We start from the raw sequence: 13,344 nt of genomic DNA, 5'->3' as shown, positions 1-13,344 counted from the left end.
CCCTGGCCCTGTCATGACCCTGCTGCTGTCTGGGCCTCCACGGAAACCAGCCACAGTGATGCAGGCAGGGACTGGCAAATGGTGTCCGGCTGCCAGGCAAGATCCGCCATTTTGCCCAGCCCTGGTTTAGCAGGTCTCACTGACAGGATATTTTCCCCAACATTCTGCACGTTTTGTTTCTTAGAATTAAATGTATAACAGCCGTATATTGTACATTTCTATAGTTCCCTCCAAAAGTAATACAACAACTTATTTCAACATCATACACATACAGAATATTAAAAGTTGTTTATTAGACTTGATTTTGGATGTGTATGTAATTCTACAACAAATCAGTTTTATATACATTGTACAGGAGAAATAGTCCACATGGAAACACATTCTGATGTTGAGGTACTATAGCATAAGGTCACTTAAAAAAAAAGTCCTCCAAAACTTTCCTTTTAAGTTTTTTGATAGGATATTACAGGGTTTACTGAAGCTTTTGAAAGTATTAGCTATCATAGCTCTGTGGATTACTGGCTTCAAAGTATAACATCTAACCTCTAGTTCAGAGGTTGTATGAAAAGAGGTATAATTGTTAGTGGAAACAACATAGTTTTATTAGGTGTCTACCCAACTTGAGGAGAGGAAGCCTTCACTGCATCATATATGGCATCCGAGCTAACTTCCTGCACCTACTTTGGAAGCTCTCTCACAAATCACAGGACTTTAGTTAAAATGATTACTTCAGCTCCAGCATTATTGGCAACTTAGTGTCTAGACACTCAGAAACAGTAATGGTCTATGACAAACCCATGTCAGAGAGAGGCAGTAGGCTCTGTTAGTGTACCTGGTGCCACCTTGCCCAGATCCATGTCAAAGATAGTACATACCAGGGTCCTTTTTGAGCCTAGAATCCCTGCATATGCTTTCTGTCCTTCTCCATCCTAGGAAGCCACCTCTTTTTAGGAGCTTCTTGAATTAGACAGATTTCACCTGTTCCACCTGACTAGACCTGAACCTCAAGTCCTAACTTCATAGATTCCCTGGGGACAGCAGCTGGTTCTCCATCTCTCTGCTTGGTGGCCTGAATCTGCTGTTTGTCAAGCAGTGGGAAACACCCTCAGTAAAACTGGGGCAGGGTGGCTGAGTGGTCATTCCTATTTGACCCCAAGAAACACCAGAGGTTATACACAACTCACTCCCTATAACCATCTCTTCTACTATGCCATCATCTTAGTTTAAAAGCCCATCAGAAGAGTGCTGAGACATATGCTGGAAGCCTTGAGTCTATAAATCCCAACACAGGCATTCAAAGTGCAGTACTACAGAGGTTACCTTCAAGAGGCTAAGAGTCCAGCACCTGAATCAGTAGTTATTAGCTGCTGTCAGCTGATGACAAAAAAAAACATATTAACATCATTCTAAACTCACTCCTGTAATTTCAGCAATGCAGGCTGAGAGGAAATGGGGTTTATGCCCTCAACACAGTGACTGACTAGCATTAGGTCATTATATACAATAGGCATGAGAATTCCCCTCTCTGTCCTCCCAGCCCCAGTTCTTTAATCTAGTTCATACAGCAGGCTCACACTTTTAGACTTCTGATATAAGAAATCCATTGGCCCTCAGTCATATAATTTACTAATCTGGTATATCTGCTTAGAGGAATACTGTCCATATTTTATGACTTTTCACTGTGCAGTCTTCTCGTAGGAGCCTGAAAATAACTCTTTCCTCAGGTAGTACCAACCTTTGTTACAGGAGCAAATATTAATACTTGTCCTCAGTTTTTAGTTGCCTGAATTCAACATGGGCTATTTATTTACTTCCCTGCTTGTGCATCCTCAATAATTTTGGCACCGTTCTGGGAAATGCAGTTTATTAACTACTCCTTCAAAGCATCTCACTAAAATAATGGCTGCTTTAATTCTACCAACAGGATGATTTGCAGAAATATTTAGAATCCCAGATTTCTAACAGATTAATCAGAATTTGGTACTCTCTCTGCTACTACCTAGATACAAAAAGACAACCATTAAAAGTGTGCACACAAACAGAGCAGCAGGACCCCACCAGCCCACTGCAAATGGAAAAGCAGCAACTAAGTTCCAAAGCCTTGTGTAGCTGGCCTCTTTTAAAAGGCTTTTCTTTAACACTTGCCAGAGTGCCTGCCTTCTTGAGGCACGTAGGGTTTGTCAAACAGCTATATTCTGCCCTTCGGAAATTTCCAAAGACAACTACACAAAGAGAATGGGGACTGTTCATCCTGCCACTACTCTTTTATATGAGATGGACAACAAGAACTGAGAAGGCAGATCCCATTGCCAACCCTAACATTAGGTAAAATGTCATCACCACACCTGTTGCCTCTGCCAACTCTTTTGGCATGATCTTTGGGCCATAAATGATAGCTAAAGTACCTAGGTAACCATTGCTGAGTCCTAAAAGTGTAATGAAGACAGTTGGGTAGACATCAGTCTTAAAGAACACTGTTTTGAAATGTGTCCGAGGCTGATAGTTGCATAGTATGAATAGGGGGAGTAAGAAGGTCCTCAGGAAAACCAGAATAGGCAGCAGTTTGCTCTTCGGACCAGGGGCCTGGATCCAGGCAGTGATTTGTCGTCCACACCAGTCAGCAAAATTATACAAAAGGAAACTGGTAAGAGGTATGAAGTACTTATTTGTCCACAAGCTCCCTGAGTCCTTATTGACAGACTCTATGTTAGAGGAGACAGAAGGGAATATGATGATAGAGATGAAAAAAACATAGAAGAGACAGAATCCCAGGACAGCAGTCTTCTTCAGGATGAGACACAAAGGAGGGCTGTTTTTGTCTCTGGCTCTTTTTGTTGGAAACGAGCTGTTGATACTTTGGGACTCATTCTCTTCCCCTAAAGAGTTGTTGGGAAATATACTAGGTGAGTATGTGCTATCCTTCTGGACTGTCATGTAGTATCTGAAAACAGAGAGGAAAGAAAGCTATTAGTAAACCAAGACAGCTGGACTCAGAATAGGACAATCACCTGCACAAGAAAGTGTGTTGGAACCCAGTGAATAACTCAACAGATTAAGCCTTGTACTTCCTTCCAGCTCTGTCAGAAACACATCCCTAGGCCCATCTGGAGGGAAAAGTGACATCCACAAGCTCTTTGGACTCTTGTTATCAGACTATGTTGGAGGAGATGTAAGAGAAAAGGAACACAGACACTCAGTACTAGCAATTTCTTTCTATGAAGTCTGAACACTTCAGGATGTAAAAAGGACAGAACATCTCTTCCTTTTTAACATCCCATTCCCTACAAAATACAGGCCAATGTCAGTCATATCATGGAAGGCATGAGAGGAGAAACCACTCAAACCCCAAACATTTTTTTTCCTGCACTGTTTCATTTTGCATTTAAAAGGACTCTGAGGTTTTACCCTAAAACAGGTTATCAATTCCTGCTCTGATCAGAGCTTTTCTCAACCGTTCCTCTAACTATAGCTTCTTACTGACAAAGGATTTATTCATATCTCACAGACTTGCAAACTCTCTTCTCCCAACCTTGGTACCTGATAAATAAGTAAGAAACAACTGATGCACAGAGATGTGCAACTATTTGCAGAAAGGCCTGTCAGACATAGCAAATCAACTAAGCCTGGAGAATCCAGATGTTTGGGGATCCAAAATATTGGTGCGTACCCTCGGTTACTACAGAAGTCATTGGTGGTATCTGTTTGGCTGTTGTGCTACTGTTTCTAGGCTATAGTCCAATAAGAGTGAACTTGATCAATTCTGATTAAGCAACTCGAGCTGTTTGTGTGGTTTCAGGTCATTCCCCCTGCTCTCAGCCAAAGGTAGCTTTTCAGAAACTCAGCACAGTCTGTGGCAATACCACAGTTTCTGTCTGTGGTTTATGTCAAATTGGGAAGTTCAGACTCAGTAAAAGAACTGAACACAAGTAGCAGGACAGAGAGCAGAGGGTGCCATGGATGGCCCGTCAGCCTGGGGGGAGAAGGCTAAACTACTGCAGTCCAAGAAGAATGTGGGTGTCACGAGGCACAAAACAAGACCGTTGCCTGGCAGGCGTTAGAAGAAACTGGCAGCACATACAGGCTCTGATTTTTCTGGGTCTAACCTGATCCAATGCAAAGAGAAAGTGGGTCCCCTAGCACCATCATTTTCACTCCAGTTCTCACAGCTGGCTTGTCACATCTCAGCACATTACCTAGTATGCACTTTGTAGATCTTTTTAAGAAAAGAAAAAAAAACAACCTCCCAGCCTCCACCTAAGGTAAATATGCTACATCCAAAGTTTAAATCAGGTGAAGTCTGATGAGTTTGGCAGTTCAGTGCACCTTACCTGGAGTATTCTAATGTAGGAAGAATCAAGTACATCAAAATGCAGACTAAGATAAAGACATCTGCTGTCACAAAGAAGACCAAGGCACTGTCTGTAACATCAGCTGCAGCTGCCAGGTCCACTATTGATGCCACAGCACAGATTGTCCCTCCCATGGCCTGGCCTACATTGGGGAAAAGAAAGCAAGAAGTAAAGGTCAAAGAAAACTGTAATAAAACTCTAGTCTGTGCTGAATCAGCCAGAATTGGGCATTGGGTAGAAAGCAGCTCCACAGCCAGGAGAGAAGGAAAAGAAATAGAAAAAATGAGGATGATAGGCTTGCACCAAGAAATTTCAGAAAATGCTTTTAATTGAGAAGTGTGGGCAAGTTTCAATGCTCTTGGAATTGAGCTATGGATAGCACTGGCCTGACCCAGTCTCAGGCTTGGTAGGTGCCCTTCAAGATCTTACACACAGCTTTATCAGTGCATTTCTGTTCTCACCAAATTCTGGGTGCTTTCTAATCCAGCTCTCCTCATGCAATGAATGCCTATTGCTGCATGCTGTGTTGTAGTTCTGGGATGGGAAAAAGGAAAAAACATTTGAATTTAGACCTATCGCCTAAACCCACCTATTGTTCTCTCTGCCAGCCAGCTGGTAACCTAGGTCTCTAGCACTGAAAGGCCAGCAAACCTACCCTTCCAGCCTCAAAAGGTAAAACTGATGGAAAGCATTTGTCACATCACCTATGCTCCCATGTTATTCTGCACATCACTCACTGGATCAGAACAACCTGCTGCCCAGCAGTTATACTGTGAAACAGGAGCCCTGCTTTCCAACTAGCCTTTGTCACCATCTAGAAAGGGTGCAAAACTATATATTCCTGTGAGGCCCCTCCTATGCTGGAATTCTTAATGCAGATTTTCTCCTTGGCTAATTTAAAAAAGAGGGTTAATTATAACCCATGTTTCTTAGTACTGGGCATTTGATGGTCTCTTCCTTTCACCACCCTAAATATGGATTGAGGCTACCAGCACCATGCATGCGTATGGATAAAATGTAGTGATCTTTAAGACAAACTAATTAATACATGCCTGGCTGTATCTGAAGTCACTGTATTCATCTCTTCCTTCTTTGTTTCTCTCACCTACTCTCCAGTACATTTGCAGTGTTATCAGCATCATTCAAATCCTCCAAGGACCACATCATTCATGACTCAAAATGTGTCCCTCATCAGTTATGGAAATGAATGTTAATGCTGAATATAAAAAAGAAACAATGCCAAATTTAATATTTCCTGAGATAGAAACAAGTGTGGAAATAAGGGATGTTCCTCTTCTTATACCGATCAACTTTACAGTTCTGTGACTAATTGCTTTAGGAGAAATTCACCCATAGGCTACAGATAACAAAGGGTTAGAATTTTCCTTGTTTGTTTTGAAAAAAAACAACTGCACCATAATATAAGAGTATGGGAGTTTACAAATATCTACAGAAACTAAAGAGTAAGCTCATGTGACTGGCCACGTTTCCTGCTTGGCAACTTCCTTTTATTTCAGCCTACGGATATTGTTTCTAAAAAGAAAAAGGTTTTGTTATCTCAGCCAATGCACAGAACTCATCACCACATGATTAAATGCAAGATCCAGCAAAACCCTCTGCTATGTGCCCCAAGATGCAAAGCATGTGTCCCACACCCAGTCTATGCAGATTCTAAGCTCCTTTGGACTGCAGAAAACAGCATCAGGGCAGTGTCCCATTGCCAGAGCAAATCCTTTACTTACTATTATCCCTTTCATTTTGGATAGCAGAGGGAAATTAACCTGATATCAAGGCCTGCGAATTCTTCATGGGGAAGCAACCACTCAGGCCAAAGAGGCTGCTCGTGAAGATGGTTGAGGCAGCGCTGATGATAACCACACAAATTATGGTTATGGCAAAAAAAAACTCTGTCCAGGTAGAAGTGTCCACTTTTACCAGCACGGTGATCACCAAAAATACACTCAGCATGACAGCCAAAGAAGAAAGAATGCGGACAGTAGCAGACACCCTAAAGAAAAAAGATATAATGGTTTAAGACAGGATTTTAATTTTTTTTTTGGGTGGGGGGGGGGAAGGGGGGGGGGGAGGGGGTTGCTAAAATAAGCCACCATCTAATTTATTCCCCAAATCTGGCTATTTATTATTACTTCTATTAGACTAGCACCTGGGGTCTCTAATTCCTTATTGTACTAAATGCTGTAAAGCTACAGAGTATAAGACAGAACCAATAAACAGACAAGACAGAGAAAAAACTGAGACAGAGGTGAGATGACTCTAGGAATAAAACCTGGGTCTCTGAACTCCCAGTACAGTGCCTTTTTAGTAGACCATCCCTTCCTCTCCTTACATTTCCTACAGACTGGAAATGTTCTACTACATCCTAAGTACCTCATCTTTAAAAGCCTCAACATCACCAAAACAAATTCAGTACAAAAAAAATTGATTACATGTTGTAACCTTGCATTTCTGCAGCCCTTTCCATCCAAGGGTTTCAAATTCCGATTTTAAAAGCTTTAAATAGTCCTCAGAACCCAAGCTCCACTCTAAGGCAGCTGACAGGTGCCATGTGCTGGTACTGACCACTGCTGAAATGCAGTCTGTAAGGGTGTAGCTCTGACTTTGAGAATATAACCTCAAGCTGATGCCCTACCACAATACAAGAACTTGAGGGCTGACTATAGTCTCTTTGGAAACATGAGCAACAGCCTGGTAAGTCTCTGATTAAGGCAGGTTGCTGAAATGATAGCCAACTGGGAAATAATATAAGAATGCAAAGGAGGAAGCCCAGTGGCTAGAGAGATGGAGTCAAAATAGATGCTGCTGTGAACTAATTCCTCTGGGCTGGGAAGGACCAAAGGAAAATAAGGTGAATAAAAATAATTATTTTTAAAAATGGTGTTTTGATATCAAGTTTACGATTTCCACATCTGACATCAGAGCTTATTCCACTCCGCAAGTCTATAAACCCAGCCAAGCTGTAAATATCTATTTCTAGCAGAAATCAGAAGATATTCCCATCACAAGAACAACATGCAGCAGCAACAGTAGCGATAAAAGTCTGCTTGGGGAATACTGAAGGCTGGGCGAAAGCAATCACATGCTTGTCACTACAAGATAATTAGTTGCCTGAACAGGAAGGTTACTTATTATAGACACACAAGACTTTATCAGCTCACCTTCAGGGCAGAAGGGGCTGAAGGAGAAAAGAAGAAAAAGGAAAGCTAAGCTAGTAACTAAGATCTAGAGATGAAACAGTGAAATACGTTCCCGTCCTCCTCTTGGTCTAAAATTTAGGACTTGTCTCCATATGAAGGTTAATCTGGAGTAAAATAAAATATAAATTTAAAGTGGAATGGCTATTCTAGATTAATTCCATATGTGGATGATCTAATTCTGAAATGAGGGTGCCTTCTTCTGATTTAGCTTAATCTGCTGTGATTACAATTAAATCAAAACAAAGCACCTGATTCTGGAATAAGAGTAGCCAAATATAAACTGGAATAGTTAATCCAGAACAACTAGTCAGGAATAGCAATTTAAGAATAACTTCCTGTATTACAGACAAGCCTATTCCCTGCTAGGCAAATTTTCTAAGGAATACAGATAAGGTTCATTTTGCCACATAGCTACCCAAGTTAAAAACACTGCAGCCTTATTGACTTATGTCTGGGACAAGAATGAACAGTGAGAAATGTGGGTTTTGTGCATGGAGGACTTTCTTTTTAAGCAATTAAAGTATAACATTTATAATCTCTAAGCAAGGAGGAAGAGCATCCTCAAAGGACGCACAAGAAAAATCTTTCATAATCCCTTAAATGCCACCATTTTATATCAGTCAGAACGCCTAGCTCTCAAAAACACTGAGGGTGTTAATGAGGGTGGAGCATATACTAGCCATCAGCTCTCCTGCATGATATTTAAACCACGGGAAACCAATTTGCTCAGAAGTCTCCATAATGTAAATCTGCCTCATGAGTATTTATGATGTTGAAAATTTAACATAATAAAACACTTATTGATTGTAGCCATGCTAGTCAGAAGACTATGAAATATACAGAAGATAGATGCTACAGTTAAGCATAATGCATTAAATACATAATAGTTTAGTGAAAGGGATCCATTTGCAGAAGACAGTATGCACAAAAAAAGCAGGAACTATTTTCTCAAGATCTCCTTTGCCTTCTTCCTTTTCCCTGTTTGCATGCTATTTATAAATATAGGTACACAGTTGTTATCTCTGCTAGGAATTCAGCACTTCACTACTAACTACTATGGCATTAACGTGAACATTATAGTACCCACTCAGTCTGCATGAAGTATGCTAGGCACGCACACTTTCTCACCTCCTGCCTTTGTGCACTGATATGGATCATCTTCAGGCTAATTTCCATTCTTACTTCAGTGGCTAGAACTTGAGGAATAAGGCAGATAAAAGGGACTGGCACACAGACAAACACCACAGGTATGGAAAAGAGAACTATAGTTGCCAGTCAGCGAGGAGTCAATGCAAGTGCAGTGCTGTGGTTTCTTTTGAAAGATTTTCTCCTGGTGGGTGGAGAAGCCCTCACAGTGTGCCTCAGATTCTGCTGACGGGGGGCAAACCGGTCAATGGATTCAACAGGAGCATTCATTCCCACTCCCTTCCCTTGAATCCTGTTGGCAATTCACTTGACATACAAAAAAACATTTACATGCCAGTTTACCATACAGGCAGATCCTGGAAAAGCATGATCTGAGAGACTATTAGTAGTTCATGCTCCAAGTTGTAAGAGAAGGACATAGACCAGCTTGCCTAAGGAGCTGAAACCTTTCACTCACTCAGAGGTATAACTGGTCAGTTCTGCACCCTGGGCAGTGATAGCACACAGTGCAGAGGCTGGCTGCTGCTATGTGTGTGAGGTAGAGGAAGGGGGGGCAACGTCACTTCCCTTTTTTGCTGCAGACGTGTCGAGCATCCAGAAAAACACTAATGTTCAGCAGCAACAAAAGATGACTTCTCCCACAGCAGTGAGACTGGCTGCTTGGCCCTTTACTGTTGGAACCAGAGCCACTGCAGGGAAGGTAGGAGGAGATAGATGGTGGACAAGAGAGTGTGGTGCCCTGCTAGCTCTGGCATCCTCTTCCTTAGGCAGCACCTGGGACTTGTGCCTCACTCACCCATCCACTGTTATACTGCTGCCTTCACTGAACTTTGCTTGCATACAGGGAATTTTATGCAATGGGTCACTTGCAATAGGTATAATTACTATTATATAAATATCTACTTATTAAATATCTACTTATATAATAAAAAACTAAACACATAAATCCATCATGTATCTTAATTACTTATTCCTGGATCTCATGTACAAACTGAGTAGAATTTAGAACACAGATGTTACAGGAAATGTAAGAGGAGATTTTATATTGTATGGGACCTTTGACTGCAAGAGGATTTTATTTCTCTGAAAAACTACCAGCATCACACACAGGAGAATATATACAGGTAGGAGTTTGTGCACAGAAAGTGTATTTGTGCCTCCCCTAATCCCTAACAATGGGTCTTGAATGAGCTTCAGAGTGGAGAGAAAACAATGGCACAAGTCTATTCCTTAAGAAGTTTAGCTAACATTTTTTCTCTAGTTAAATGCATTTCCCCATCAGGTGTTTCAGCTTGTCTTAGAGCCGACTGCTGTGCTAACAAGGAAGACTAGAGAAAGGAGTGGAGTAATGTGGGCTGCAAGGGCAGCAGGTGAGCCTCGAAATGGTAGCAGTTAATGCATTCTAGATGGGAAATATAACAGTACTTACCTGTTGACTAGCAGGAAGTTTCCAATCAGGCAAAGTACTGAAGGCACAGTCGAAGCAATGGAAATGTAACTTTCAAAAAAGTCCTGCAAAAAGTGTGAAAGGAGTTTAAAAGCAAAATCAGAAATAAGAGAGGAAACAAGTTACTCCAGAAACCTGCTACTACTAGCACACGCCAATCAAGCTGCCAGCCACCTTAGCAACATAAGACTGCAAAAAGCATTATAGGCTTTGAGGAACAATTTGCCAAATTTACTGCTACTATACTTGCGTTGCTCATTTTACGTAATGACTCTCTTGGCTACCCCAAATCATTTCTAGGCTACTAGGAATATATATTGCAAGTAAAAAGACTTGGGGCCCACTGGGCTAGTATGGGGAGCACACATCAGTTTCTGCAGCCAATGGCACATGACGCAGTGACATCCAGTTGCCTTCGACTCTCCAGCCCAAATGACAGGTATCCATTTATAGCCTGGTCAATGGGGATAGGTTTTGGCACAAATTCAAAGCCAGGACCAAATTCACATCTTTGGAGCCATAATAACCTTCCTATGGAATGGGCCATGTGGAAACTTGTTCACAAATATCAACAACTGGTAAGTGAAACAGCGAGTCAGGAAACAGGAGAGTGGTTCTGTATTTTTTTCTTGCTGATCAAGGGAGAGTTTTACCAATGACTGAAAGAGAACAGAAGCACTAAACCCATTTACAGTCTTTAATTCAGAGTGGCTAACTCCAGAACAACTCAAGCGATTGCCAAGCTACTGTGCATCTAAACCAAGTCCGTAGTGGCCAGGCCAGACCCTGCGTTCCAAATAGTAGTGGGTCAGACAGTGGCTGCTGTGGTACAAAACCCCTACACCTCATTACTTTTTGCTGCCAACAAAGTTTGTGATTTGCAAAAAAATCCCTCCATTTTTTCTACAACTGTGAAATTCATCCACCAAGCACATTTCAACCTCTTTGTACCCTAGCGTATGTTATAAAACATTTTATAAAACTGGTAAGTTACGCAGCGACAGTAAACTGGAAACTTCTTTTCACCTCTTCAGTTAGAAAAGCATGGGGACAGTCTGTGAAGTTGGCAGGTGGCAAATTCAAACAAAAAAAGAAAAACATTTTTTCACATAACATACCATGAGCCCTTGGAACTCACACCTACAAAACACCACCAAGGCCGAGAACTTCGGAATTCAGAAAACGAGACGTGTACATGGATAGCAAGAATAACCAGTTAGAAAAAAAAATTAAAGATTTTGGAAAAGATAAAAAACCTTTATGCTTCAGGGCTTAAGACAACCTCAATTTGCTGCAGATTAGGAGAAAGTTTCCATAGGGTCATTTATCCCCATATCTACAACAGACTTTCTTGTATCTTCAGCTAAAGCATCTGGCACAGGCTACGGTCAGCAACAAGTCACAGGATTAGATGGACCACCAATCTGATACAGTGTAAGAACTCCTATATTCCCACTGCAGTACAGTAATATTTGAGCTGCTAACAATGACACCCCATTAAACACTTTTTATGATTCCAGCAGGACCTCTGCTTTCCCATTCTTTCTTCTCCCTTTTCCTAAAGCAGAGGGACAGCCTTTTACTAGGACTCCTTCATTATATAAGCCCTTAGTATCTTCAGCAAAAACTATGCTATGTACATACCTGTTTTTCTCCCAACACCAAAGAACATTTGTTTACCATCATATCAGAAGATGATTACTGCCAGCAAATAGCACCTATCCACACTGACCCCCATAGAGAGGACATACACCCATCTTAGCAGTAGTCTGACATTTATCCAATGTACTTATATAGCCTATATTACCATAGTGTCCGAGGTCTTCAACCTCTTAAACATATTTCTCCTTAGGAGACTCAAGTTTAAGGTCCCCCTCACTCAGGAATGGTTTGACTCTACTTCTCCTGCTTCCTAGCACAGTGCTCTAACTATCAGGCTACAGGGTAGGCATTATCCAGATCCCTCACCAGGAAGGAGGCCCTTGAAACAGGTCTCCTGGGTAGCCATGAGTGAGAGATGTGGGGCCAAGAGGAAGAGAACAGTTAGAGGGTGTATGGATCAGTAAGAAGGCTGCTGTTCAGTAAAAAAGGGAGTCCCTGGTTCTAGCTTGGACCATGCTCCTAATGGGGCAGAAATTCCCCTCTGTTTTCTGTCCCATAAACATTAAATACAAGGTGCAGTGTCTCAGCTTCAAGGGGAGGGTTGGAGAGGGGGCTGGATAACACCCAACATGTGACGTGATGGTTACAGCACCAAACTAGGAAGCAAGTGAATCTAATCCAGGTTCCAAAACAGATTTTGTGTTTCATCTTAAGACCTACAATGAAAAATCTTAGATCTAAGACTTTAAGACCCCCAATCCCTCACCTTTACCCACCCATAAAACATTGTTGTCATTATTTAATACCCAAAACAAAATTTGCAATCATTATTCAAGCCTTCCTCCTCTTCCTTGCACTCATTTGAACCTTCCAGTCAACAATGTAAGAAAAAATCTGAAGCTCAGAACAAGGCACTCAGAACCTAAGCGTGCATACACACAGCATATATGAGAGAGACAAAAACTAGAATACTAATGTACATTTACTCTATGTGCTCATTTATCATCCGAGAAGCACAATTGAAATTTCAGTCAATATTCACAAAGGTGGCCTATGCAAAGGTCACATAGGGCTCTGCTGTCGAATGAGGGACACAGAAAACAATAACTATAGTGAAGGTAATCATTTTGCACCAACATCACAGACCAGCATTTATATGCAGAATTCATTTTATGTATTATTATGCTGTTAAACACACAGATATCTTTATTTTCATCTATTTAGAATGGAGAATGATTGCTTTATTTGTGCTAGCTTTGGTGCCTCAGCTATTAGGCAGACTGATATGTAGGCCATTTTATGTGCAAGTATATTGTATACATGGGTAATGGTTATGTAATCCATTGTTACCTGTGCAAAAGGATGGTGCCAGGAATTAGAAGACACTTGGCATGTTTTCTCTTTACCTGAAATTTTCCTTATTCCTGCCTATTTAAAACCTTTGTGAATCAGTTATCTTTCCCAGTTAAGATTTTTAGTATAAAGTAACAAAGAATCTAATCAGGCATAAAAGTTCCTACATACACAAACAGACAAATATGTGCATCTACTACCCAGACATACAAAGCTTGGGGGGGGGGGGGGG

At 41.3% G+C, this 13,344-nt stretch overlaps 1 protein-coding gene across 3 annotated transcripts in view; it reads right to left on the bottom strand.

Moving 5' to 3' along the window:
* Nucleotides 1-279: 279 nt before the first annotated feature.
* The window catches only part of SLC29A3 (solute carrier family 29 member 3), a 25,208-nt gene continuing 12,143 nt past the window's right edge, over nt 280-13,344 (bottom strand). Inside the window, exons 1-5 of one of the 3 annotated variants that reach the window (XM_025203560.1) lie at nt 6,131-6,258; nt 5,402-5,565; nt 4,811-4,883; nt 4,329-4,491; nt 280-2,941 (exon numbers count right to left, since the gene is read on the bottom strand). In XM_025203560.1, the coding sequence (XP_025059345.1) occupies nt 2,266-2,941; nt 4,329-4,491; nt 4,811-4,883; nt 5,402-5,491 (1,002 nt within the window). In that variant the 5' untranslated portion in view covers nt 5,492-5,565; nt 6,131-6,258 and the 3' untranslated portion in view covers nt 280-2,265. Of the gene's footprint in view, nt 2,942-4,328; nt 4,492-4,810; nt 4,884-5,401; nt 6,103-6,130; nt 6,358-10,139; nt 10,223-13,344 lie in introns of those variants that run through there. The other 2 variants (XM_025203558.1, XM_025203559.1) reach the window with 2 other exon arrangements.

Source organism: Alligator sinensis, unplaced genomic scaffold, assembly GCF_000455745.1.
Source record: "Alligator sinensis unplaced genomic scaffold, ASM45574v1 scaffold546_1, whole genome shotgun sequence".
NCBI classification, from domain to species: Eukaryota; Metazoa; Chordata; order Crocodylia; family Alligatoridae; genus Alligator; species Alligator sinensis.
This window is presented reverse-complemented; position numbering and strand designations above follow the sequence as displayed.